The sequence below is a fragment of the Penaeus monodon genome, chromosome 27 (assembly GCF_015228065.2).
Source record: "Penaeus monodon isolate SGIC_2016 chromosome 27, NSTDA_Pmon_1, whole genome shotgun sequence".
Classification (NCBI taxonomy): domain Eukaryota; kingdom Metazoa; phylum Arthropoda; class Malacostraca; order Decapoda; family Penaeidae; genus Penaeus; species Penaeus monodon.
Genome location: NC_051412.1, coordinates 24,603,140 through 24,604,456, shown reverse-complemented (window position 1 = coordinate 24,604,456; position 1,317 = coordinate 24,603,140). Strand labels below are relative to the sequence as shown.

At 41.4% G+C, this 1,317-nt stretch overlaps 1 protein-coding gene across 1 annotated transcript in view; it reads left to right on the top strand.

Annotated features, from left to right (window-relative positions):
* Window positions 1-1,317, top strand: part of LOC119590705 — a gene marked incomplete in the record, with an annotated part of 15,970 nt that overhangs the window by 12,755 nt on the left and 1,898 nt on the right. The window contains 2 exon segments of the mRNA XM_037939391.1: window positions 206-324; window positions 427-1,104. Of these exon segments, the coding sequence (XP_037795319.1) occupies window positions 206-324; window positions 427-1,104 (797 nt within the window).

The window sequence follows — 1,317 nt, the reverse complement described above, 5'->3', positions numbered from 1 at the left end:
ACCGTATTTATATGGTAAGATTTGTAGATTTACTACCACTTTGGTTCTATATTTCTCTGTTATTTGTTTGTTGCAGCAATATATTTGTTACTAACAAATATCTAAGTAAGATCATCTGTAAATCGTAGTGTATTTTTTCATTCACAAAACCCATTTCTCATTCGTAGTTTTTAATCTAATTCATTTTTTTTTTTTTTTTCAAAAGTCATACTCAACCGAAAGAGACGAAAGCAGAAACAAAAAAATCATCGAATACATGCGTGCTACACGAGGACTGCAATGTGGAAGTGGTGTATGTGTCAAGCCAAGGAGGCGTCAGCACAGGTAACTATTTGTGTTTCTTTAGAATAAATTTAGAGAACAGCTTGAAGACTAAGAGGCAGGATGTGTACAACTTCCGGAACTGAAAAGAATTTCCATTTGCAGAAAAGGCGTCTTTTATAATGGCGTCAGATAGTCGCCTGAGAAATATCAGGCTCGCTTGGACCTCGGAGTTTCCTTTGGTCCACGTCCTCGGGAAGGAAAAGCCCGTGAGAGATTTGCATGAGGGCTTCGTAACGGCGCTGACGAAGCTGCTAGTCGAAGAGAGTTTATCGAGTGACAGGAGACTGGTGGTTGTGTTGTCAGCCGGTTCCTACAACATTATCAGAGGGTGCCATGACCCCGACAGCATCATGACAGAACTTTTGGATTTGAGGAAGGCCATTGAACATGTTCTACCACCTGGTGCCATTACAGTCATCTGCACTCTTCCTTGCACGTCAGGGAAGGGCTTGTCGAAAAAGGTACAGGCTAAAGCAAGTGAAATGTTTACGCAGGTGAACCAGCTGATCACGGAGCATTATCACCAGCAGATCCCCGCGTCAGCCGTCAGGGTTATTCCAGCATTCGACACCAAAAGAGTCTCCGTAGTTTTGACGAAAGTGGAAATTGCGAAATTCATCCACCCGCTTGAGAAATGTTTCAAGTACTTCTCCGCGCCGGCAATTTGCTGTTTCTGCCTTGTCATGTCGAGCAAATTGTCGACATCGTACACAAAGGGAAGTTTTTGCATGGCTTGTGATGCGTGCCTGATGGAATTTTCTGCGCCGGAGTTGGCAGTTGGTAAGTAACGTATTTTTCGAGGGACTTTAAACTTGCATTCGATTTTTTAAATAACTTACATGATACTAAAGTCGTTTAGCGAAATCCGGTTAGCTGGGATTAAAACCGAGTAATATGAACATATATTTTTTTATTATACGTTTTAGCAGAGCGCAACATGGCATGATGTAACGTGTATGTAATGTTTACAACCAAAAATTTGTGTATTTCATT